Raw genomic sequence first — 23,200 nt, forward strand, 5'->3', positions numbered from 1 at the left:
CGACGGGGTTGAGGAGGAGGTGTTGACGTCAGAAACCCCCTGGCGGGCAGAGATGGTCAACACGGTAGAGCCGGGAACAACTAGGGCTGCGGCTGGCCCCAGTCCCTCTGAGCGACGGCCCGCAAAGCCTCCTGGTCGCACGTCCGATGTTTATCACAAGGGCACCTGCCACCTGACCTATACCTGGTCAGGAAGGTGTGGATGATGCCTCGCTTAGTTTCCTGCAGGGGCACACACGTAAACGTTAAATACGAGCCTCGATCGGCTCTCGGGTTATCCCGTGAATCGACTCAAAGAGCCGATCCACCCATGATTCAGACGGGGTGTCCGAATATATGGTGGTCCTGCTTGATCAAGATAAAGCTAATGAGATCCACGACGATGTAGGGTTTTCACCGCATAATCGGATCATCCTACTCACGATTGGGCCTCGCGCTCGCGCACGGTGACCGTAAGCCGTCCTAGACAGGGCCTAAAAACCAACACGAGGTTGATCCTCGGAACATCCTTTCTAGGGCTAGCAAACGCCACCCTGCACGCCGCTGGATCCTCCAACCCTTTGTAAGGCCTAACTATTGCGGATATTAAACTAATCCTTGATGAATCAAGGAGCAACCGTAACGGATCAGATCTACTAAACTATGATCAAGCGGGTGCCGCCCCTACACCTAAGATAGGTGTAAGGGCGGCTAGACATGCAAGGGTTGCACTACGAAAGCATGTAATTCGAAGAACAATGCTAACCCTAACATGTCTAAGATAACTACGCTGCTCGCCATCAAAAACGCTTCAGACACGAGCAACACATGAACAACGTGGGTAGGCTTGTGCTGCCTAGATCGCAAGATGCGATCTAGGCAGCATGGTGCTTACCGGTAGAAACCCTCGAGACGAAGGAGTTGGCGATGCGCCGAGATTTGTTTGTGGTTGAACGTTGGTTGTTGTTTATTCCATAAACCCTAGGTACATATTTATAGTCCAGGGGACTTTCTAATGTGGGCGTGCACTAAACCGTGCACGGGTAAAACTCTAACTTCTAAACTAAGATGCGATCTAATATGTTACGTATACACGGGCGGTTTAGCCCAACTTGGTATAAAAGGCCGATTCACGTATTCCTTCTATGTATATTCTTCAAATCCATCTTGGTCGCGGCCCACCTCTGATTTGGTCAAATTCTGGTGATAACACATGCCCCCCTGGTTTTGGAAATGACATTTCCAAAATCATCATGCGTTCTTTCGTCGGGTCATGTCGTAGCAGAGCAAAACTGCCGCAGAATCCTCATCATGACGCCTTGCCCCTTCCACTTCTCCACGTGGCCGCAAAACTTTCCTGTTGGGCAACATCTCCTCGGAAACTGCTGTGGCATTGAATCCCTCTCATATCCCCTTTATTTAACCGTTCTAAACAGTTTTGCATCTCCTTCATCCTCCTCGCATCAGCACGAAAAACCCTTTGCGCCACCATGTCTTCATCCTCCTCTTCCGAGCTCTCCTACGGGTCCGATTCCTCCCGCGAGACGCCGCCGGAAATCCGTGCCCCAGAAGAATGGGACGAGGAGAGCCACGCCTCCTCCATTTGGTCCGAGGACGACAAGTCCTTGACCAGCGGGGATGAAGATCTTCGGTTCCTCGCCGACGGGGAACTGGAGTCAAACAACGAGGACGACCAGTTCTCCTGGGACGGCTGCCCCACCTCTGAAGAAGAGGAAGAGGAAGGCGACGGCGCCGATGACTCCCTCGAGGGCTAACCGCCGGCGAAACGCCTCCGCATGTGGTGGGACGATGACAGCAGCGACGACGAAGACGGGGGTGAAGCCCCCGCGGAGGGCTACGGGAGTAGCGACGAGGAGCCCATCGGCAGCAGTGCCGATGAGAGTTCCGAGGATGATGAGGGCAGTGATGGCCCGTAGATTAGGATCTACCAAGATAGGCCTTGTAGTAGTAGATTGGTCAATAGACCCTTCTTTTGTTCCCCCTTCCTTAAGCAATCGGCTCTTCCCTTGTAAGAAATCCTCTTTATTAATGAAGAAATTTCCCCAATTTGATTTTGTTGATTTCTTTTTAAACCGATCCTCAATGAGCCGATGATATCACATCAGGCCTTCATGAACTATCCTTTGTCCCTTTCGAATAATGACTTTGGGTTCCACCGGATCACCCTTGACAAAAAATCATGACTCAGGACTTAGCCGATGGCCACCTAATCGGCTTTCCAAACAGAACATCCGCCAAGCCAGCCTGCCCCCAAGCCTCAGTCCAGACGACAAAGGTAGTAAATCAGCCAAATGTGCCGCCATCATCCTCAGGCCATAACGCGGAGCCAGCCGATTTTATCAGGAATCGACTTCCCAGAGCAGAGAGCCTTCAAGGTGAGCTGCCCCCCGAGCTTCTTCAGTTCTTCCTACACCTTGCCGGCCAGATCGGCTCCTTTCCTTTGGTGGATCCCATGCAATCCATCCTTGACCTGATCTGCACGTCCCAGCTGCTCTTGGCCTTGTCCTTGGAGAGAGGATCTGAGCCCTTAAACTACTCCATTGAGGAGTTTTTTTTCCCATTAAAATCTGATCGCGACAGTCATTCCTCTTGAGTCGATGGCCATGCATCGGCTTTTATATCCTTAAGTCGATGTCTGCTGCATCGGCTGTGCTCGAAAATTTTCGAATTTTTTGAATTTTTTTTACGGACGATTTACATTGGCCCCCATGCTTCGATACCCATCGACACAGGATGAGACGCTTCCATTGCATATCCTCGTGTTTTATCCACCTGGGTGCCCCCCCGAGCCGATTCTGTCAAGAGAATTGATGGTATCGGCTCGTCGATTACGATTGAACCCAGGCAGAATGGATGGTGAGGATAATTTTGGCCGATTGCTGGAATCGGCCTCCACATTGCTTGCACGGTGAAGGTTTTGTAACGTCCCTTCATAAATCTTTTGGGGCCGATCACAAGGATCAGCCTCGCCGCGTTTGTTTATTGGTTTGCTCCAACTACATGGTTGGGCCGGTGGATAAACCAGCCCAATCTCTGACTTCATCATGTTGGAGCGCTTGCTGTCGTCCACCTTGAGTGCATCGTGTAAACGTGGAGCGCTAAGCTTTGTCGGGAGGACGAGCACCATGTTTGTGCCAGCCGATGTTTCATCATCGGCTTTCCTTTGCTTGGGGCGCCACTCTTTTCTTTGTGGACGACCCTCTTCATCCAGGGTTCGCTGAACCTTCGCAGCTAGATCGGGCCTTGCCTTCCTCAACGTATGCAAGTATAACCTCTCGGCTTCCTCCAGGCCGCGCAATCGCTGAACCCTGCGTTTCTGGGAACGGCTGAGTCCGTCGTGGCACCACCTTGGCCGGTGGTACCTGTCTTCTTCTTCTTCTTGTCCCTCGTTTTCCGAATCCTCGAGATCTTCCCATCGAGGGGACTCGGCGCGTTTGCTTTGTGGTGGGAGAGGCCCTAAGCGCTCGAACACGGATACATTGGCTGCCTCCTTCTTCTTTCGGTTGCATTCGGGCAATTGCCGATTGTTGGCAATCGGCTCATTCCTGAGTCCCAGCGAGTGTACCGAAGAAGGGACAATCCCGAGGCCCGTCCTCGTCATCCCGCTCCCTTGCCTTTTCGTTGGCACAACGCTCGTGCTCCTCCTCATCGCGATTATGCCGACGATGTCTTCCGGCTTCTCTAGCCAAACGATCTCTTTCATCATCATTGCCGGACCATCGGCGTTGGTCATACCGACTCACATACTTGTTGAGGAGGTGATCGGAGAGAGGTCGCCGATATCTTATGTTCTTCACTTCTCCCTCCGTCACGTAGCGCTTGCCATCTTGGCGGAGCCGATCGCACGGAGCGGCTCCCTCTCGTATCTTTGCTATGAGAGCAGCCTGCCCTCATCTCCATCCTTGCCGCGCGTGGTGTCCAGATCCTACCATGTTGATACTGAACGAAGACCCTGGCTGGCAACCTTCGTGGTAAGTACACTCCACCATGTTAACGGCGGGGAAAGGGTGTGTGCCGACCTTCATGGCGTACTGGTTAAAAATCAACCGCCCATTTTCTATCGCCATCTGGATTTGCTGCCGCCACACCCTGCAGTCGTTGGTGTTGTGGGAGAACGTGTTATGCCATTTGCAGTATGGCTTTCCGTTCAGCTCTTGCACCGTGGGGAACTTGTGGCCTTCGGGTACCTTTATATGCTTCTCCGTGAGTAAAAGATCAAAAATATGCTCCGTCTTGGTCACGTCGAAGTCGAACCCTTTTGGAGGGCCTTGTGGCTTCACCCATTTGCAGGTCACGGGGCCCGTCGCTCGAGTCCATTCAGCCACTCTGCTATCTCCCGATCTCCCGCAAGCACCTTCATCTTCGTCCGCCTCAACCAAAGTCACCACCCGCTTGAATTTGTCCTGGTAAACATCTGGGTGACGCTGCTCATATGCTGACAGCTTTTGCACCATGTGCGCCAACGAAGGGTAGTCTGCTTGGGAGGCCACGTCCTTGATTGATGATGAGAGACCCACCACCGCCAACTCGACTGCTTCTTTTTCACTTATATGAGCCGAAAAGCATCGGTTCCTAATGGTCCTGAAGCGCTGGACGTATTCCGCCACTGTCTCCCCGCGCTTCGTCGTACTTGCGCTAGATCGGCAATCCCAACATCGGAAGCCTCCGAGTGATACCTGCTCATGGAACTGCTCTTCCAAGCTGCTTCCAAGTCCGGATGGAGTTCGGTGGTAGCGATGTGTACCACCCGAAAGCAGATCCTGTGAGGGACTGTGCGAAGAACCTCACGCGCAACTCGTCTGACGCTGAGATCGTACCCAGCTGTGCCAAATATCGGCTCACATGCTCGATGGAGCTGGACCCATCTGATCCACTAAACTTTGTGAAGTCCGGGAGCCGATATTTGGGAGGCAGCGGGATCAGTTCGTAGTTGTTGGGGTACGGCTTGGTGTAGCCGAACGCCTTCCTTTTTGGCATCATACCGAACCGATCTTTCGGAATTGCACAAATCTGATCCGCTGTGATGGCCGAAGGTGTCGAACCCTGAAGATTCTCCGGGGTGGCATACTTAACCAGCCATGCTTGTTTTTCCGGTTCTAAGCCAACTGCAGGAGCTGGGCTTTGGAGGTTTGTCGGGGTGGCGTACTTGGCCAGCCACGATTGCTTATCAGGATCGGCTCCTGAAGTTCCTCCTGCCGTTCCAGAGGCCCCTGATATTGCCGCCTGGTTCGAGAGTGCCCAGGCGTTGCAGTCCGGTACGTATGCGCACGCGTATCCGTGCGGGATCTCCTTGGGTGCCTCAGGTAGGAATTGGTAGTCATTAGGATCACCACCAATCTTGTAGACGACGTATGCCGATGAGTTCGGCAGTTCCGGTGCTGCCCATGCGAACGGCCGGGGCTGGAGCGACATCTCTCCCTTGAAAGTCCCCGAGCCGGTCCCGATGGAGAATACCGGTGGCTCATGATCTCCTTGACGACGCGCGAGCGACACGCTCCAAGGTGTTCACCGGGCTCTCGAGTGGCGGTGCGGCGAATGAGCCACCATGTAGTTGATTTCCGCCGCAGCGACCTGGTGTGTTCTTCCGACGGGGCGGAAAGGTCCACTCCATCGAGTGCGCCTTCGAGTGTGAAACCCTTCCACCTGACGCCATGGGAGCGGGTTCGGTGGAAGGAGCCGATGAGTTCGGCTTCGAGGACTGTCTTGATTTCGTCATGCTTTTTCTTGAGCTCATCAGGCAGATCCTCGTACTTGACCGGAGCGTCTTCCGCCATCTCGGATGTAGACGGCGATGCGGCGGATGTCGAAGATTGTCCCACCGGGCGTGCCAGAATGTGTTGACGTCAGAAACCCCCTGGCGGGCAGAGATGGTCAACACGGTAGAGCCGGGAACAACTAGGGTTGCGGCTGGCCCCAGTCCCTCAGAGCGACGGCCCGCAAAGCCTCCTGGTCGCACGTCCGATGTTTATCACAAGGGCGTGCCACCGACCTATACCTGGTCGGGAAGGTGTGGATGATGCCTCGCTTAGTTTCCTGCAGGGCACACACGTAAACGTTAAATACGAGCCTCGATCGGCTCTCAGGTTATCCCGTGAATCGGCTCAAAGAGCCGATCCACCCATGATTCAGACGGGGTGTCCGAATATATGGTGGTCCTGCTTGATCAAGATAAAGCTAATGAGATCCACGACGATGTAGGGTTTTCACCGCATAATCGGATCATCCTACTCACGATTGGGCCTCGCGCTCACGCACGGTGACCGTAAGCCGTCCTAGACAGGGCCTAAAAACCAACACGAGGTTGATCCTCGGAACATCCTTTCTAGGGCTAGCAAACGCCACCCTGCACGCCGCTGGATCCTCCAACCCTTTGTAAGGCCTAACTATTGCGGATATTAAACTAATCCTTGATGAATCAAGGAGCAACCGTAACGGATCAGATCTACTAAACTATGATCAAGCGGGGTGCCGCCCCTACACCTAAGATAGGTGTAAGGGCGGCTAGACATGCAAGGGTTGCACTACGAAAGCATGTAATTCGAAGAACAATGCTAACCCTAACATGTCTAAGATAACTACGCTGCTCGCCATCAAAAACGCTTCAGCACGAGCAACGCATGAACAACGTGGGTAGGCTTGTGCTGCCTAGATCGCAAGATGCGATCTAGGCAGCATGGTGCTTACCGGTAGAAACCCTCGAGACGAAGGAGTTGGCGATGCGCCGAGATTTGTTTGTGGTTGAACGTTGGTTGTTGTTTATTCCATAAACCCTAGGTACATATTTATAGTCCAGGGGACTTTCTAATGTGGGCGTGCACTAAACCGTGCACGGGTAAAACTCTAACTTCTAAACTAAGATGCGATCTAATATGTTACGTATACACGGGCGGTTTAGCCCAACTTGGTATAAAAGGCCGATTCACGTATTCCTTCTATGTATATTCTTCAAATCCATCTTGGTCGCGGCCCACCTCCGATTTGGTCAAATTCCGGTGATAACACATGCCCCTCTGGTTTTGGAAATGACATTTCCAAAATCATCATGCGTTCTTTCGTCGGGTCATGTCGTAGCGAGCAAAACTCGCCGCAGAATCCTCATCATGATGCCTTGCCCCTTCCACTTCTCCACGTGGCCGCAAAACTTTCCTGTTGGGCAACATCTCCTCGGAAACTGCTGTGGCATTGAATCCCTCTCATATCCCCTTTATTTAACCGTTCTAAACAGTTTTGCATCTCCTTCATCCTCCTCGCATCAGCACAAAAAACCCTTTGCGCCACCATGTCTTCATCCTCCTCTTCCGAGCTCTCCTACGGGTCCGATTCCTCCCGCGAGACACCGCCGGAAATCCGTGCCCCAGAAGAATGGGACGAGGAGAGCCACGCCTCCTCCATTTGGTCCGAGGACGACAAGTCCTTGACCAGCGGGGATGAAGATCTTCGGTTCCTCGCCGACGGGGAACTGGAGTCAAACAACGAGGACGACCAGTTCTCCTGGGACGGCTGCCCCACCTCTGAAGAAGAGGAAGAGGAAGGCGACGGCGCCGATGACTCCCTCGAGGGCTACCCGCCGGCGAAACGCCTCCACATGTGGTGGGACGACGACAGCAGCGACGACGAAGACGGGGGTGAAGCCCCCGCGGAGGGCTACGGGAGTAGCGACGAGGAGCCCATCGGCAGCAGTGCCGATGAGAGTTCCGAGGATGACGAGGGCAGTGATGGCCCGTAGATTAGGATCTACCAGCATAGGCCTTGTAGTAGTAGATTGGTCAATAGACCCTTCTTTTGTTCCCCCTTCCTTAAGCAATCGGCTCTTCCCTTGTAAGAAATCCTCTTTATTAATGAAGAAATTTCCCCAATTTGATTTTGTTGATTTCTTTTTAAACCGATCCTCAATGAGCCGATGATATCACATCAGGCCTTCATGAACTATCCTTTGTCCCTTTCGAATAATGACTTTGGGTTCCACTGGATCACCCTTGACAAAAAATCACGACTCAGGACTTAGCCGATGGCCACCTAATCGGCTTTCCAAACAGAACATCCGCCAAGCCAGCTGCCCCCAAGCCTCGGTCCGGACGACAAAGGTAGTAAATCAGCCAAATGTGCCGCCATCATCCTCGAGGCCATAACGCGGAGCCAGCCGATTTTATCGGGAATCGACTTCCCAGAGCGAGAGAACCTTCAGGGTGAGCTGCCCCCGAGCTTCTTCAGTTCTTCCTACACCTTGCCGGCCAGATCGGCTCCTTTCCTTTGGTGGATCCCATGCAATCCATCCTTGACCTGATCTACACGTCCCAGCTGCTCTTGGCCTTGTCCTTGGAGAGAGGATCTGAGCCCTTAAACTACTCCATTGAGGAGTTTTTTTTCCCATTAAAATCCCCCTTCGTGCTCCATTGACCCTCTGATCGCGACAGTCATTCCTCTTGAGTCGATGGCCATGCATCGGCTTTTATATCCTTAAGTCGATGTCTGCTGCATCGGCTGTGCTCGAAATTTTTCGAATTTTCAGATATATATATTTTTTTTACGGCCGATTTACATTGGCCTCCATGCTTCGATACCCATCGACAAAGGATGAGACGCTTTCATTGCATATCCTCGTGTTTTGTCCACCTGGGTGCCCCCCCCGAGCCGATTCTGTCTAGAGAATTGATGGTATCGGCTCTGTCGAGTACGATTGAACCCGGGCGAGAATGGATGGTGAGGATAATTTTGGCCGATTGCTGGAATCGGCCTCCACATTGCTTGCACGGTGAAGGTTTTGTAACGTCCCTTCATAAATCTTTTGGGGCCGATCACAAGGATCAGCCTCGCCGCGTTTGTTTATTGGTTTGCTCCAACTACATGGTTGGGCCGGTGGATAAAACCAGCCCAATCTCTGACTTCATCATGTTGGAGCGCTTGTTGTCGTCCACCTTGAGTGCATCGTGTAAACGTGGAGCGCTAAGCTTTGTCGGGAGGACGAGCACCATGTTTGTGCCAGCCGATGTTTCATCATCGGCTTTCCTTTGCTTGGGGCGCCACTCTTTTCTTTGTGGACGACCCTCTTCATCCGAGGGTTCGCTGAACCTTCGCAGCTAGATCGGGCCTTGCCTTCCTCAACGTATGCAAGTATAACCTCTCGGCTTCCTCCAGGCCGCGCAATCGCTGAACCCTGCGTTTCTGGGAACGGCTGAGTCCGTCAGGGCACCACCTTGGCCGGTGGTACCTGTCTTCTTCTTCTTCTTGTCCCTCGTTTTCTGAATCCTCGAGATCTTCCCATCGAGGGGACTCAGCGCGTTTGCTTTGTGGTGGGAGAGGCCCTAAGCGCTCGAACACGGATACATTGGCTGCCTCCTTCTTCTTTCGGTTGCATTCTGGGCAATTGCCGATTGTTGGCAATCGGCTCATTCCTGAGTCCCAACAGTGTCTGAAGAAGGGACAATCTCAGTGCCTGTCCTCGTCATCCCGCTCCCTTGCCTTTTCGTTGGCACAACGCTCGTGCTCCTCCTCATCGCGATTATGCCGACGATGTCTTCTGGCTTCTCTAGCCAAACGATCTCTTTCATCATCATTGCCAGACCATCGGCGTTGGTCATACCGACTCACATACTTGTTGAGGAGGTGATCGAGAGAGAGGTCGCCGATATCTTATGTTCTTCACTTCTCCCTCTGTCACGTAGCGCTTGCCATCTTGGCGGAGCCGATCGCACGGAGCGGCTCCCTCTGTATCTTTGCTATGAGAGCAGCTGCCCTCATCTCCATCCTTGCCAGCGTGGTGTCCAGATCCTACCATGTTGATACTGAACGAAGACCCTGGCTGGCAACCTTCGTGGTAAGTACACTCCACCATGTTAACGGCGGGGAAAGGGTGTGTGCCGACCTTCATGGCGTACTGGTTAAAAATCAACCGCCCATTTTCTATCGCCATCTGGATTTGCTTGCCGCCACACCCTGCGAGTCGTTGGTGTTGTGGGAGAACGTGTTATGCCATTTGCAGTATGGCTTTCCGTTCAGCTCTTGCACCATGGGGAACTTGTGGCCTTCGGGTACCTTTATATGCTTCTCCGTGAGTAAAAGATCAAAAATATGCTCCGTCTTGGTCACGTCGAAGTCGAACCCTTTTGGAGGGCCTTGTGGCTTCACCCATTTGCAGGTCACGGGGCCCGTCGCTCGAGTCCATTCAGCCACTGCTATCTCCCGATCTCCCGCAGCACCTTCATCTTCGTCCGCCTCAACCAAAGTCACCACCCGCTTGAATTTGTCCCGGTAAACATCCGGGTGACGCTGCTCATATGCCGACAGCTTTTGCACCATGTGCGCCAACGAAGGGTAGTACGCTTGGGAGGCCACGTCCTTGATTGATGATGAGAGACCCACCACCGCCAACTCGACTGCTTCTTTTTCACTTATATGAGCCGAAAAGCATCGGTTCCTAATGGTCCTGAAGCGCTGGACGTATTCCGCCACTGTCTCCCCGCGCTTCTGTCGTACTTGCGCTAGATCGGCAATCCCAACATCGGAAGCCTCTGAGTGATACTGCTCATGGAACTGCTCTTCCAACTGCTTACAAGTCTGGATGGAGTTCGGTGGTAGCGATGTGTACCACCCGAAAGCCGATCCTGTGAGGGACTGTGCGAAGAACCTCACGCGCAACTCGTCTGACGCTGAGATCGTACCCAGCCTGTGCCAAATATCGGCTCACATGCTCGATGGAGCTGGACCCATCTGATCCACTAAACTTTGTGAAGTCCGGGAGCCGATATTTGGGAGGCAGCGGGATCGGTTCGTAGTTGTTGGGGTACGGCTTGGTGTAGCCGAACGCCTTCCTTTTGGCATCATACCGAACTGATCTTTCAGAATTGCACAAATCTGATCCGCTGTGATGGTCGAAGGTGTCGAACCACGAAGATTCGCCGGGGTGGCATACTTAACCAGCCATGCTTGTTTTTCCGGTTCTAAGCCAACTGCAGGAGCTGGGCTTTGGAGGTTTGTCGGGGTGGCGTACTTGGCCAGCCACGATTGCTTATCAGGATCGGCTCCTGAAGTTCCTCCTGCCGTTCTAGAGGCCCCTAATATTGCCGCCTGGTTCGAGAGTGCCCAGGCGTTGCAGTCCGGTACGTATGCGCACGCGTATCCGTGCGGGATCTCCTTGGGTGCCTCAGGTAGGAATTGGTAGTCATTAGGATCACCACCAATCTTGTAGACGATGTATGCCGATGAGTTCGGCAGTTCCGGTGCTGCCCATGCGAACGGCTGGGGCTGGAGCGGCATCTCTCCCTTGAAAGTCCCCGAGCCGGTCCCGATGGAGAATACCGGTGGCTCATGATCTCCTTGACGACGCGCGAGCGACACGCTCCAAGGTGTTCACCGAGGCTCTCGAGTGGCGGTGCAGCGAATGAGCCACCATGTAGTTGATTTCCTGCCGCAGCGACCTGGTGCGTTCTTCCGACGGGGCGGAAAGGTCCACTCCATCGAGTGCGCCTTCGAGTGTGAAACCCTTCCACCTGACGCCATGGGAGCGGGTTCGGTGGAAGGAGCCGATGAGTTCGGCTTCGAGGACTGTCTTGATTTCGTCATGCTTTTTCTTGAGCTCATCAGGCAGATCCTCGTACTTGACCGGAGCGTCTTCCGCCATCTCGGATGTAGACGGCGATGCGGCGGATGTCGAAGATTGTCCCACCGGGCGTGCCAGAATGTGTTGACGTCAGATACCCCCTGGCGGGCAGAGATGGTCAACACGGTAGAGCCGGGAACAACTAGGGCTGCGGCTGGCCCCAGTCCCTACGAGCGACGGCCCGCAAAGCCTCCCTGGTCGCACGTCCGATGTTTATCACAAGGGCGTGCCACCCGACCTATACCTGGTCGAGAAGGTGTGGATGATGCCTCGCTTAGTTTCCTGCGGGGCACACACGTAAACGTTAAATACGAGCCTCGATCGGCTCTCGGGTTATCTCGTGAATCGGCTCAAAGAGCCGATCCACCCATGATTCGAGACGGGGTGTCCGAATATATGGTGGTCCTGCTTGATCAAGATAAAGCTAATGAGATCCACGACGATGTAGGGTTTTCACCGCATAATCGGATCATCCTACTCACGATTGGGCCTCGCGCTCGCGCACGGTGACCGTAAGCCGATCCTAGACGGGGCCTAAAAACCAACACGAGGTTGATCCTCGGAACATCCTTTCTAGGGCTAGCAAACGCCACCCCGCACGCCGGCCGGATCCTCCAACCCTTTGTAAGGCCTAACTATTGCGGATATTAAACTAATCCTTGATGAATCAAGGAGCAACCGTAACGGATCAGATCTACTAAACTATGATCAAGCGGGGTGCCGCCCCTACACCTAAGATAGGTGTAAGGGCGGCTAGACATGCAAGGGTTGCACTACGAAAGCATGTAATTCGAAGAACAATGCTAACCCTAACATGTCTAAGATAACTACGCTGCTCGCCATCAAAAACGCTTCAGCACGAGCAACGCATGAACAACGTGGGTAGGCTTGTGCTGCCTAGATCGCAAGATGCGATCTAGGCAGCATGGTGCTTACCGGTAGAAACCCTCGAGACGAAGGAGTTGGCGATGCGCCGAGATTTGTTTGTGGTTGAACGTTGGTTGTTGTTTATTTCATAAACCCTAGGTACATATTTATAGTCCAGGGGACTTTCTAATGTGGGCGTGCACTAAACCGTGCACGGGTAAAACTCTAACTTCTAAACTAAGATGCGATCTAATATGTTACAGATACACGGGCGGTTTAGCCCAACTTGGTATAAAAGGCCGATTCACATATTCCTTCTATGTATATTCTTCAAATCCATCTTGGTCGCGGCCCACCTCTGATTTGGTCAAATTCTGGTGATAACAGGAGGACGACGAGGAAGAGGACGGGGTGGAGGACGACGAGGAGGACGACGATGAGGACGAAGAGGGCGGCGAGGAAGAGGACGACGAGGGTGCCGGTGACGATGATCTCGTGGAGGTAGACGCGGACGGCGTGAGGACGAAGAAGAAGAAGAAGAAGAAGAAGAAGAAGAAGAAGAAGAAGAAGAAGAAGAAGAAGAAGAAGAAGGAGTCGGGCACACGAGGCCCGAAGTGGACGCCTCTGGAAGATCAATGTCTGTGCGAGTCGTGGGCGACGGTGAGCCATGACTCCATCATCGGCGCCAACCAAAAAGGCGGGAAGTATTGGGCGAGGATCAAGGCCGAGTTCGATGAGCGCAAGCTCATCAACGGCGACTACCGGAAAGTGACAATGAAGAGGAGCCGAGAAGGCAATGTCGACGCGATGGGCCATCATCCGGGCGTCGGTGAACTCCTTCCATGGGTACCATCACGACTTAGAGACCGGAGGCGACAGGCGGCGCCGACGTCGGCAACCGAGTACGACTCGTTTCTTCCATAATCCGTAGCGCCCACATTGTGTTCGATGAAATGACTCTCGCTTCTTTGGTTAGTTTGATCGGGCCATGGAATTGTACGCCAAGTACTCGGAAGGTCACAAGTCTTTCGCGCTGATGCATTGCTATGGCAAGCTCAAAGGGAACGAGAAATGGCGGCTGACGCGCTTGTCGCTGTCCAAGGGGAAGGACGCCATTGATCTGGGACGCGCCGCCGGGCAACGTCGGCAAGGCGTCCCTAGCGGCAACAAGGCTGCCAAGGCCGCCTTGGCCGACGCTGCGTCGTCTGAGAAGACGCAGGCGTCGATCACGAAATGCCTCGCCGACGTCTCCTCGACCTTTATCTCCCGCGACAAGAAGGCCGACGAAAGGTGGGCGGAGCTGCTCAAGAGGCAAGAGGAGAAGCCGGAGCTCAAGAAACGCGAGGGACGACATGTCCCCTGCCGAGAACGTCGACGAGAGGAATGTCTCCCCGGACGCGAGCGGCGCACAACTTCTTCAAAGGCCGGATCCTCGACGACATCGAAGCCAAAATGGCGGCGGCGGACGCGGCGGCCCCGGCAGCGGCATCGGCATCGGCGGCAGCGGCAGCGCGGCAGAAGAGCAGGCCGACGCGTCTTCTACCTGCTACACCTGCGTCGACCTCCGCGTCGGCGACGGAGCAAACGCACCATGCACAGGAACAGGCAGATCGCGACGAGGTCGTCGTGCTCGACGGGCCTGCGCCGACTCAGGACACGACGCCGTCGACCAACCCCTTCTTCTAATTTGCATGCACCACCGGTCTGTAATATGATCGCGCGCCCAGTACTTTCATCGATCGCCGCTACTCGATCGCGACGAACCGGCGGGAACGATCTCTTTTGAATGCATCTATTTGAATTTCTGATTGGGGGCGGCGTTTGGGGGACGCGGCTGGGGAGCGATGTCCCCCAAACGCGGCACGAACAAAACACGTCCCCCAAACGCTCGATCCGGCGCGGTTTGGGGGACGGTTTGGGGGACGCGACTAGAGATGCTCTTATGAATAATTCACCGACGAATCCCGAGAAATTTTACCCGGCAACATGTATGCCACGAATTTTGGGACTAAATTTAAAACAAGGAAGTTCACTTCTGGTCCTTAAATTGTAGTAAGAGTTCACTTTTATTACCACAACTTCTCTTCGGTTTAAAATGAACCTTCAACTCTCAAAACCATTCACTTTTGATCCTTGCCCCACTTGAGCTAGACAAGTATTTGCCACGCTTGCTCCACTCCCGGGGTGGCTGGTCGCCTTGCCGTCGGCGGTCGCTGTTGCTCGCGCCCATGGCCGGTGGTTGGCGGTTGGCTCCTGGTCTTGCCTGGCCTCGACAGATCTGACCCTAGATCGGGCCGCTGCCCTTCTACCATGGGAAGGGCCCCCTACTTCTCGTCCTTGGCGCTGCGGAGGTGGTGAGAACGGATCGTTCCGATACTGCGAGGGTTGCACACCTGTGTTGCTCATGTGAGCGCTCCAGGAGAAATCTAAGTCCCGAACCTCTCGGCATCGTCTTCGCGTCGATGATCCTCTCTGGAGGCATCACCTTGGAGCCTTACATGTGCCAAGCGGCATCGCCTCGGGTCTTCTCGCCGGCCCTTGGATTGTTTCCTTGCGGACGAGGTTGTGGCCAGGGTGGCCCAGGCAATGCTTCCTAGATGTCCCGGGGTGGTCTCGGCTTGTGTTGCCATTCAACCAGGGGCGACACATCGATGTTTGTCTCCCCAGTCTCGGTTATCCGATGCCTTTCGACTGTGCTTGGTCTCGGCGGCACAACTCCCTTCGGCTTCACTGACGGCACATTGGCATCGTCAAATGGTCTCGCTTATCCGACGCCCTTCTACCGTGTCGGTGAAGATTCTTTGTGTGCTCTCGTCCGCTCTCCATGTATTCCACTACCTGCTCCTAGGGTTGCTTGCCTTCGGTGTTGAGGTTCTCACCGGAGATCCTCCCCGCATGTCGACTTGAGGTATTCGAGGTGGTGTATTGGTTACGACTTTAATTATGTTCGTGGCTTGTGGCGGGACTCGATTCTGCATCGCCTTTTGACCTCGGGGTCGGCCCAACGGTGTAGCCGCCCCATTCTCGGCTATCCTACGCCCTTCGACGGTGCTTGCCAAGTTGTGGTGGTCGTCCCTTGAGGTGATGTCGTCCCGAGGGGGTCGGTGGGCTTTGGGTGCTAACCTCCCCTTCCTTTTGTGTTCTCTTGTTTCTAGTATGTTTGTTTTTGTTTTATTTGTCTTTTACTCCCTTCTATCCATTGGAAAAGTGGACTTTGTTCAATTTAAATGCGGCTAAAAGAACAAAATTTGACATATGTTGTCATTTAAAACTAGGTCCTTTGTGTTTAATTCTCTGAAGATGTGTGATAAATTTGGACTGAAAATCACGTAGTTGTATAGACATGTATTCTGTCTAATGAGGAAAAATGTTTTAAAAGATACAACTATAAATACCCCCTCGGTCTATAAATAGACAGATGTAGTATATCATGGGGAATCTGTGTTCCATTCTCCTCAAAACATGTGATTTTGAGAACCTACCACCCTATGAAAGTGGGCGGACGGGGAGGCAACACAACCACATGACATGACAGGCGGATTAACGTGCTCGTTTAAATTTGAGCAACATCTAAATGCCTGGGAAGCAACATTAAACTGAAGCGAGAACAAAGATGGCGCTGACCTCCTGTGTGGTGACTGAGAAGGCTAACAATGATTAGGGCCTCTTCCGAACGGAGGATTCCAAAAAAATGCTGTGGGTCCGTAAAGATTTTCTAAATGTGGAAATATGAAAACAACATGATATTACATGAACCAAAAACTAAGTGCTTGACACGGAATTTCAAAACTATGTGATTTTTTTTTTAAGAACAACGTGATAATTAATTCAAAAAATAGATAGATTTTTCTCTGAGCCAATGCTTGGATTCATACAAAACTTGCAAGAAACAATTATATCATCTGAATTTCATTTCATACAATCATATGTTCAAATCACCATATGTAAAATTACTTTTCTTCTGGGTTGCACTACTTCAAGAATTCCACAGATAAACATTATTTTCAAAAGGTAGACCTATAACCAATATTAGTGTTTGATAATGTCATTCATTGCATACACGTGGTGGACCACGTGTCCACTCTACAATGTACGTTTTAATTGGTATAGCAACGAAAACCCCACAATGATTAAAACCCTTAAAAGATCCATCAGATTTAGCATCATGACATTTGGCTGATTTAAAATGCCAAAGTTGCCACAGGTTTGAAAGTGGCATCCCTCAGGTTCGAACATTTTGTTGTGATAGGAAGTAGAATGGAAAAATTATACTGTATCAATTTCTAGCTCTCATAGCTGAATAATGGACTAAACAGAAACACACGCAAACTATGACAATGTCAAGATAAACCAGGTTATTCTGAATACAAGGAAAATACTCAGGTTATCGTCTACACCAAGAACATAAGAAACTGATAAAAGGGAAGCAAGTTAAAAAGATATACTCCTAGTACAAACAGAAAAGGGAAGTAAAGGAAAGCAAGAAAAGAGCCGCAATATGATGATACAAACTCAAGCAACAGAATCCCAACACAACCAGAATTTGAACAAGAAAATAAATGTATAGGCAATCTTGAGCAGATGCATGCAGCAAGAAATAATGTTTGGGTTGACCCCACTTCGCAATCTCCAAGCAGCCAAATGTGCATCTCCACAGTTAAAATGATTAGCACCCGTGCCCGCAGAGAACGCTTCTCCACTGATAGAAGTAGAAGCTTGGATGCATCACCAAGGCACGAAAATAAACCCTGTGTATGAAAAGGGGGCATCCCTTCTTATCCAGAACAGCACAATCTGCAATCTAAAAGAGCGATATTTGAAGCGTGGTTCTTACTTGATGAGGTGCTATGTACATCTGGTATACTTGCCTAATGATGTTTTCATAAAAGATGCGCTTCTAATACTGTTAAACTGATCATTGGCAATATTCTGCCAGGTCAATCTGTGGAGGTATTGTTTTTATTTCTGTGCCAAGTTCTTGCTCAATCCTATACCTGCAAAGAAGAAAACAAAACAGCTTAAGACATCTTGGTACACTAGGTAGAGAAGAACTCCCTTTTTTTATCAAGATATCCTAATAAACCACTTCAGAAAAATATCCTTACATGTTGAAGCGGTCCTCATAAGTGATTAAGTTCACTGCCAAGCCGAGGTGCCCAAATCTCCCAGAACGTCCAACCTAGAAAAATGTGAAAAGGGCGAAACTTTTAGAACTGAATCAAGCTATAAAATATACAAGTACTGGGAGGCAAAGCTGTTCATAGTCTTATATTATTGGAGGTTATTTGTTTGTATAACAAATACTAAGAACTAGACATAGCAATTAAGCACTAGTGACACAATAATAATGTCAGACATGTTTTCAGCAGATTTAGTATCAGTACAACGACTCTGACGTTGCCAAAAGGAATTTTGTGGGGAGGGATGTGGTGGGCTCCCAATATCCATAGCAATCAAGGCAATAAGGAAATCTGGACAAATGAATTAGTATTCTCTATCAAGGTTAAGCACACACAGGTTTACATGAGCCATGCATGCATATACGGAAAATTACTAGATCAGGGAGAGAGGCTGCATTAAAAATATTAGCATCAGAAACCATATGTTAACCAAAATATCAAACTGCTGTGCAGAAATCATGTACTCCTCCGTTCACTATTTTAAGATGAGTCCATACTTCATTACTTCAGTATGGACTACATACTGCCCGAAATGAGTGAACATACACAAACGACCCTAGAAACCTAAAACATCTCATAATAGTGAATGGAGGATGCATAATGCAAATAAGCTACTTACCCTATGCAAATATGTTTCAGCAGTCTTGGGGAAGTCAAAATTAATGACAACATTAACAGCTTGGATGTCAATTCCTCTGGTAAAGAGATCTGCAGCCAAAATAATTAATTAAGTGAAATGATCTTCATAGCACTTTATGGTAATAATGTGCGAAATAGTGATGCATTATTAGAATGTGTATGCCAATCATAGGCCTGAAGCAGTAAAGCACAACTAAATGTAAGATTATTATAATTAAGATAGTATAAATCAATATACACATCAGTCAGATTAGTTATTTTCAAGTACTCCTTGGACATGTGAACAACTTAAACGTTTTTTTAACTACATGCGTACAATCCCATTTTGTCCCTCCCACCATCTTCAAGCTCAAGTCAATATTCCAGATAAAACACAGATATTATACTCTGTAAGTAGACGTTAATGAATTGAACATGAACAACTTTAGCGGGTTTTTTAACTACCCTCGTACAATCCAATTTTGTCCCTCCCACCATCTTCAAGCTCAAGTCAACATTCCAGGTAAAACACAGAAATTATACTCTGTAATGAGACGTTAATGAATTGAAATGTTATTTTATTAAGTAGAATTACTTTTAACGCAAACAAGATGCCTATGTGGGTAGACTAAATTATTGCTTATTAAGACTACACAAGTTAAGGACAAAAAAAAATTTACAGGTTCTAGTGCAAAGAAGACTACAATGCCGACTAAGGCGGTTTATATCCAGCGGAGGCCTCCAGAAGCACCAGTCAATAGTGGGATTCTAAAGGGTACGGAAAATATTAGGAGGGGCAGAGGGCAACGAAAGTAGAATTGGGAGGTGGGGGTAAACTGAGACTTGAAGGATTGAAATGTACCTAGAGATTAGCTCTTGATAGGACTGCATGAAAATCAGCAATCCATGTGCTGGAATCTTAGTTTGCACTTTATTTACTCTGTACTTTATTTCCTCTTTTTCACTTTTTGGTTTACATATGTTTCTATTGGGTTTCTATCTAGCCTATCTAACTTGCTTGAGGCAGAAGGCTTTGTTTTTGTTGTTGTTTTAGTGCAAAGAAGATTACAAGAGTAGACTAAAATTTTGATTCAAGACTAAATGAGTTGGCAGAAAACAAATTACAAGTTCACTTTACTGTGTCCAAAACTTCAATTCACAAAGGGTGTGCTTTGGAGGCCAGCTGATGACAATTTTACTATCAACAAGGTAATGCTGGGAGAGAATAATAAAGCAGCACAAAGATATGCTCATGAAGTGAAAGAAGACGGTAAACGATTTGAAGCACCTAGTATGAAGAAAGCATATAAAACTGTAAAACAAGATAACAGGCGATTAAGAGTATTTGCTAAAATAGTGGAAAATACTATGAAGGCAGAAGGTGGGGAGAACCTGTGCACACGAGGTTTCTGCAAGCACCATTGCGAAAATCATGAAACACTCGGTTTCGATGGTCTTGCAACATTTTAGCATGAATGTAGAAGCACGAATAGCCAAGCTCAGTGATTTTCTTAGCCAGTAGCTCAACTCTATTAACAGAGTTGCAGAATATAATAGACTGGTTTATTTGAAGCTGCCAAGAGAACACAAAAAGGTAGAATGTCTCAGACTGTCAGTACATACAGGAAACGACAGGTAACAAGTTTTTGTAATATGTACCTTTGAGAAAAGTGTGTTCAGACAATGAACTTTTTGCCTTTCTTCTACAAAAGCATAGTATTGTGAAATTCCTTTCAGTGTTAGTTCATCCATCAGATTAATAACATAAGGCCTAGGCAGATATTTCTGCTTGAAATCCTTGACAGTTACAGGAAAGGTTGCAGAAAACAGCAATAGTTGCCGACTAGCTGGAAGGTAGCGAATAAGTTGTTCCACGGAAGGCTGAAACTCAGGAGCCAACAGCTTGTCTGCCTGCATTACAACAGGTCATAATTCTTCAGAAGAGAAGTACTTGACTTGCTCTAATCAGAAAATAACAAAAATACAAAGGCCAAAGATGGTTCCAAAAACTACAGGATTTAACATCTTTAAATCGGCGGATTAGTAAATGTACGCTACTTAAGGAATTGAGCGCAATTAAAAAAAGGCACTGACATGGATAGAGCCAGAACAATAAGAAGACATGGGAAGAATTCAGTCTTTTTCCAAGACGGGTAAGATTATATGATGCTGCTGGCTAAAGTACCATAACTTAAGATCAATTAAGTAATGAGAAGGAATAACATGAACAAAATATAAGCCCAACAAAAGTAGCATACTTCAAATCTGTGATGTACATATAGATCAACAAAACAGAATCTGAATTTTGTGGTTTTCAAATGATACCTCGTCCATAATGAGCATTGAACACTCGTTCAGCATACAAATCCCCTTCTTGGTAAGGTCCAGTATCCGTCCAGGTGTCCCAGCAAGTAAATGAACAGGTTGGTACAAACGCATAATGTCGTCCTTCAAGCTGGTTCCTCCAGTACTCACCATAACTTCAATATTCAGGTACTTCCCAAGCTCTTTGCAAACTTGTGAAGTCTGCAGGGCTAGTTCCCTTGTTGGTACCAATATAACAACTAAAGAACAAAATTCATGAAGAAAATAGAGTTAAGTTCAACAAATAGTGCGTAAAGTTTTAGTTCACAATAACATAACAATTAACTAAATAAGTGAATGCCAAATTGGCACTACACAAGGATTTGGCAAGGGATTTGAGTAGGCGGGTGGAGAGTGATTAGCTAATCAGCTAAGTAAATGGCTGTCGTTGCATTACATTAAAATTTAAGTCCATATTTCAACCAGAGAATGCTGGAACATAAATTGTTTACTTATCCACAAAAAACAAGTTAAATATCTAATACCTTTAGCGAACTTTGTCCACCAATATATCTCTATAAAAATACATTCAACATACTCCCTTCTGTTCCACAAAAAGCTTCTCAACTTTGTCTAGGTTCAGATGTATATAGACATATTTTAGTTATAGATACATCCGTATCTAGCAGAAGTTAAGAAGCTTTTTTTGGAACGGAGGGAGTACTAAATATTTAGAAGATCATACAGATTTAAGCAAGTGAGTACGCATTTTGGCATACAAGATGCAACAGCATGAATGCTAGAAATAACAAAATGATCTTGTGGCAGAACATGGATACGCTATGGAAATGTAAGATTGACCAGGAACATGACACAAACTTTTGACCAATTGTCAATTGTATTGCTATACACAAAATGGAAAAGTATGGCTTTGATTAATTCTTATAAAACAAACACTAGGAGTGGCAATTCACCTTGTATGGCATTTTTCTCTGGGTCAATTTTTTCAAGTGCTGGAATGCAAAATGCAGCAGTCTTGCCAGTGCCGTTTTTCGCTCTTGCAAGAATATCACTTCCAGTAAGAGCAATTGGAATGCTCTCTTCTTGAATAGGAGATGGCCTTTCAAATCCCTTCTCATATATTCCCATCAGTAGTTCGCGCTTCAAAAAATAATCTTCAAACTCGTTGCCTTTTGTTGCAGTAACATCCTACGTAGAACATCAAACATGTTGCAGAATATAGTATCAGTACACTAATGTTTGCAGATTGGTGCTATTCAGCACCTCTCACAGAACCTTGCCCAGGCATAATTCTATGATGTCATTAGCAAATAATCACCTCTGTCCTGAAACGAGTATCTGGAGCTGGAATATTCAGCTGTGCCTTCCAATCTTGAGAGCTGGAACAGCCAAAGGAAGATCTTGTTAAATTAAAAGCGCCAACTAATTCATTTGAATGCAAATCTTGTTAAAAATGCTAACTAATGACATGACAAAGTGGCAACTGAAGTATTCCTATGGTGCAGAGTAGAACACCAGCAGTAGGGCACCAAGATGAAAACACAGCGCACTTGCATAAACAAAGTGCGTCCAACCAGGTGGCAATCAATTTCAATTTAACACAGGAGCTTAGTGCAATATTACACCCAAGTTATTCCGTTGACAGCCTATACACAGTAAGAGTTAAGCCTCTTCGGGCCATACAACTTAATCAGAGAACTGCCTAGTCTTAAGGGGCACGGCCTAGCCATGAAATCAGCCAATCCCCTCCCCCAGAATCACATCGGCGCAGCACAAACCCTAGCAATCGGTCATAAGCAGCGTTCGGAGAAGGACCTTGTCCAAGCAGCGAGTAAAATGGTCCGTACCTCGTGTCCACGGCGTCGAGCCGCGGCGCTGCCCTTGCCGCGGACTCTCCTGATGCCTGGGCCGCGGCCTGGTCCCGCCGCAGCCACTGCTGATGCTGCTGCTGCTGCTGCTGCTGTTGTTGCTGCTGCTGCGAGAGCGAATTCCTCTGCTGGTACTGCTGCTGTTGCGGGAACGAATTCCTCTGCCCGTGCTGCTGCTGCTGGTGGTGGTAATCATGGTGCTGCGGGTGCGGGTTTCGGCCACCATAATAGTTTTGGTTTCCGCCGCCACCCCCACCGCCGTTACCTCCACCGCCGCCGCCGTTACCTCCACGGCCGCCTCCGGCGCCGGCGCCGCCGTAGTCGTAGCCGGGTGGGTACCGCGCCCTCGGGTGGTGCATGGCGGGATCTAGGGTTTTGGAGCTGGGGGCGAGGAGGCGCGAGGGATCTAGGGTTCCGACGGTTTTGCCCCTTCCGGAAGGCGTGGGTCTCGCTTTTGGGCTTTGGACGAGGTGGATCCGATCCGGAACCGCTCGGTTTCGAATTGTAGACTTCGGGAGGACTCAGATATTTTTTCTCAATCTTTAGGGGAGAACTGTATGGCACTACTTCCATTCTCGGAAATTTTCAAACAAAACTTGCCTTCTGAACTTGGTTTTCGAAATTAACCCATATTACATCTTTGATTTATAGAATTTTCAGAGGACTACAATTTATAATTGAGTTGTTTCGTATATGTGTGCAATTTTGGATGTTCGTACTGCCAATTGTTTTTCACTTGTTTCATAG

At 49.2% G+C, this 23,200-nt stretch overlaps 1 protein-coding gene across 2 annotated transcripts; it reads right to left on the reverse strand.

Annotated features, from left to right (window-relative positions):
• Positions 1-16,794: 16,794 nt before the first annotated feature.
• Positions 16,795-22,921, reverse strand: LOC124681456 (DEAD-box ATP-dependent RNA helicase 12-like). 2 transcript variants are annotated; one of them, XR_006995871.1, is made up of 10 exons: positions 22,433-22,921; positions 21,904-21,964; positions 21,539-21,773; positions 20,586-20,824; positions 19,920-20,171; positions 19,653-19,833; positions 18,262-18,350; positions 17,568-17,641; positions 17,297-17,456; positions 16,795-17,210 (listed from the first exon to the last, which is right to left on the reverse strand). XR_006995871.1 is itself a non-coding variant. In XM_047216374.1 (9 exons), exons 1-9 carry the CDS (start codon positions 22,810-22,812, stop codon positions 17,378-17,380), a joined length of 1,590 nt encoding a protein of 529 aa, XP_047072330.1. In that variant the 5' UTR covers positions 22,813-22,921; the 3' UTR covers positions 16,795-17,377. The 2 variants fall into 2 exon arrangements, 1 of the variants encoding a protein (XP_047072330.1); XM_047216374.1 differs by having other exon boundaries at positions 16,795-17,456.
• Positions 22,922-23,200: the final 279 nt, after the last annotated feature.

This window comes from Lolium rigidum, unplaced genomic scaffold (genome assembly GCF_022539505.1).
Source record: "Lolium rigidum isolate FL_2022 unplaced genomic scaffold, APGP_CSIRO_Lrig_0.1 contig_42955_1, whole genome shotgun sequence".
In the NCBI taxonomy this organism is placed as follows: domain Eukaryota; kingdom Viridiplantae; phylum Streptophyta; class Magnoliopsida; order Poales; family Poaceae; genus Lolium; species Lolium rigidum.

What these genes read in the sequence shown, in the direction of transcription:
- LOC124681456 (XM_047216374.1), bottom strand. Translation starts at nt 22,812, where the DNA reads ATGCACCACCCGAGGGCGCGGTACCCACCCGGCTACGACTACGGCGGC. An exon ending in CAGAAACCTCGTGTGCACAG is followed by an intron (nt 18,351 to 19,652) that starts GTTCTCCCCACC and finishes TTTTGGCTGCAG; the next exon opens with ATCTCTTTACCAGAGGAATT. An exon ending in TATGAGGACCGCTTCAACAT is followed by an intron (nt 17,457 to 17,567) that starts GTAAGGATATTT and finishes TCTTCTTTGCAG; the next exon opens with GTATAGGATTGAGCAAGAAC.